Here is a 1,669-nt window from a genome sequence, read left to right as displayed (position 1 = left end):
AGAGAGAGAGAGAGAGAGAGAGAGAGAGAGAGAAAGAACAAGGGAGAGATAGACAGACACAGAGACAGACATAGAGACAGACACAGAGACAGACACAGAGACAGACAGAGACTGAGGGACAGAAGAAAGATAGACAGAGTTAAGGGGGTGGGTGTCTTTGCGCGTATGTGTGTAGGTGTTTCAGGAAAAGAAGTTGGATGCCGTTGGGATGGAGTCGATACAGAGGTAATAGCACCAGACTTAAACGATTTACGATCTGGAAAAAAACCCAAAATAAAAATTAAACCTATCACAACAAGTGGACTACGTCATACTTCCAATAAAGCTCTACTAATTGTGTATACTGAATACAGTGTAGAAATTTATAGAAATATGGAGTAATGCTAATTCTTATGAAAACTCAATTCACTTTTTTTTTCAAGTTTCAGGAACCACAATAATATGAAGTTTTCACCAAATTTAAAAAATATATTAAATGGATTTATAGACAGTTATGATTAAACTGACAGTGAATGTGAAACAAAAACAAAAAAATGAAAACACGTCTCCCAAAGAGGCAAAGATGAAGAGAAGTTGAAGAGAAACCAGACCAAAGAGATAGCTTGTTCAGAAATACTCAGCACAGACTTCAGAGTGAAATGAAAACAGATACTCTAAAGTACCGAAAATGATGTAGTGAGTGAAGTGAGGAAAGTAGAAAGAATTCGAAAAAGAAAAGATTTAAGAAAGATAACAGAAACATTTTTTTTAAAAATTGGATATTAATGATGAATGTGAATCCAAACAGAAACATTTCAAGATAGGAGACTAATGATACTTTTGAGTGAAAAACAAACAAAACAGAAACATTTCAAGATAGGAGACTAATGATACTTTTGAGTGAAAAACAAACAAAACAAGAAACATTTCAAGACAGGATCGAAAGTGATGATAATTGTGAGTCAAAAACAAACATACACACACACACACACAAACAAACACACAAACAAACAAACCGCAATGATGAAACAGATTACTGGATAGACTTCCCTTACCTTGTGACCCGTTACCTCTGGTCGTTTTAAGAAAGACAGGAAATAGAAGCGCATGCATTTACCTTTACCTTATGCCGTCCCAAATTGCTCACTGTACAAGGCAGGATGGCGGTGCGGCCTTCTACTACGGTATAGTTCACGGCCGAGTTGTCGATGCTGGGCTGAACGCCTAGTACACCTGGGAGAGAAGAGAAAAGGGCGGGAAAGTTAAGTTTAGGTATGTTGGATTGTTTAAATTAGTTGTTTTTTTTGTTGTTGTTTTTTGTTTTAGTAGATGTTTTTCGGCGTGCACAACTACGTAAGGTCATATTACGAGCGCAAGAAGATAAGAGGTGTTACAAGAGAGTAACAAAAATAAAAAAGAAGAAGGGAGAGAAGGACGATAGGTGTTTGATAGGAAAGAAGAAACAAACCACACCAGAGCACCAGCCAACCACCCACCTTGGGTTGTTTAAATTAGTTGGGGGTTTTTTTTGTTTTGTAAGAGTTTTACTGCCGGAGCTTGCAAATGTGTAAGGTCATAATTATTATGAACACGTGAGTTTTGTTAAAAGTGAATATCGAAAACCTGATCTGAGAGAAGAGAGTTTTTTAAAATTATAATATAATATTTTGGCTTCAACATATTTATTACG

The 1,669-nt window shown here is 36.3% G+C and overlaps 1 protein-coding gene across 1 annotated transcript in view; it reads right to left on the bottom strand.

Annotated features, from left to right (window-relative positions):
* The window catches only part of LOC101859781 (lachesin), a gene marked incomplete at its 5' end in the record, with an annotated part of 18,615 nt that extends 17,403 nt beyond the window's left edge, over positions 1 to 1,212 (bottom strand). The window contains 1 exon segment of the mRNA XM_013081683.2: positions 1,097 to 1,212. Within this exon segment, the coding sequence (XP_012937137.1) occupies positions 1,097 to 1,212 (116 nt within the window).
* Positions 1,213 to 1,669: the final 457 nt, after the last annotated feature.

This window comes from Aplysia californica, unplaced genomic scaffold, assembly GCF_000002075.1.
Source record: "Aplysia californica isolate F4 #8 unplaced genomic scaffold, AplCal3.0 scaffold00141, whole genome shotgun sequence".
Classification (NCBI taxonomy): Eukaryota; Metazoa; Mollusca; class Gastropoda; order Aplysiida; family Aplysiidae; genus Aplysia; species Aplysia californica.
The sequence above is the reverse complement of the archived record's forward strand: the minus strand, read 5'-3'. Positions and strand labels throughout refer to the sequence as shown.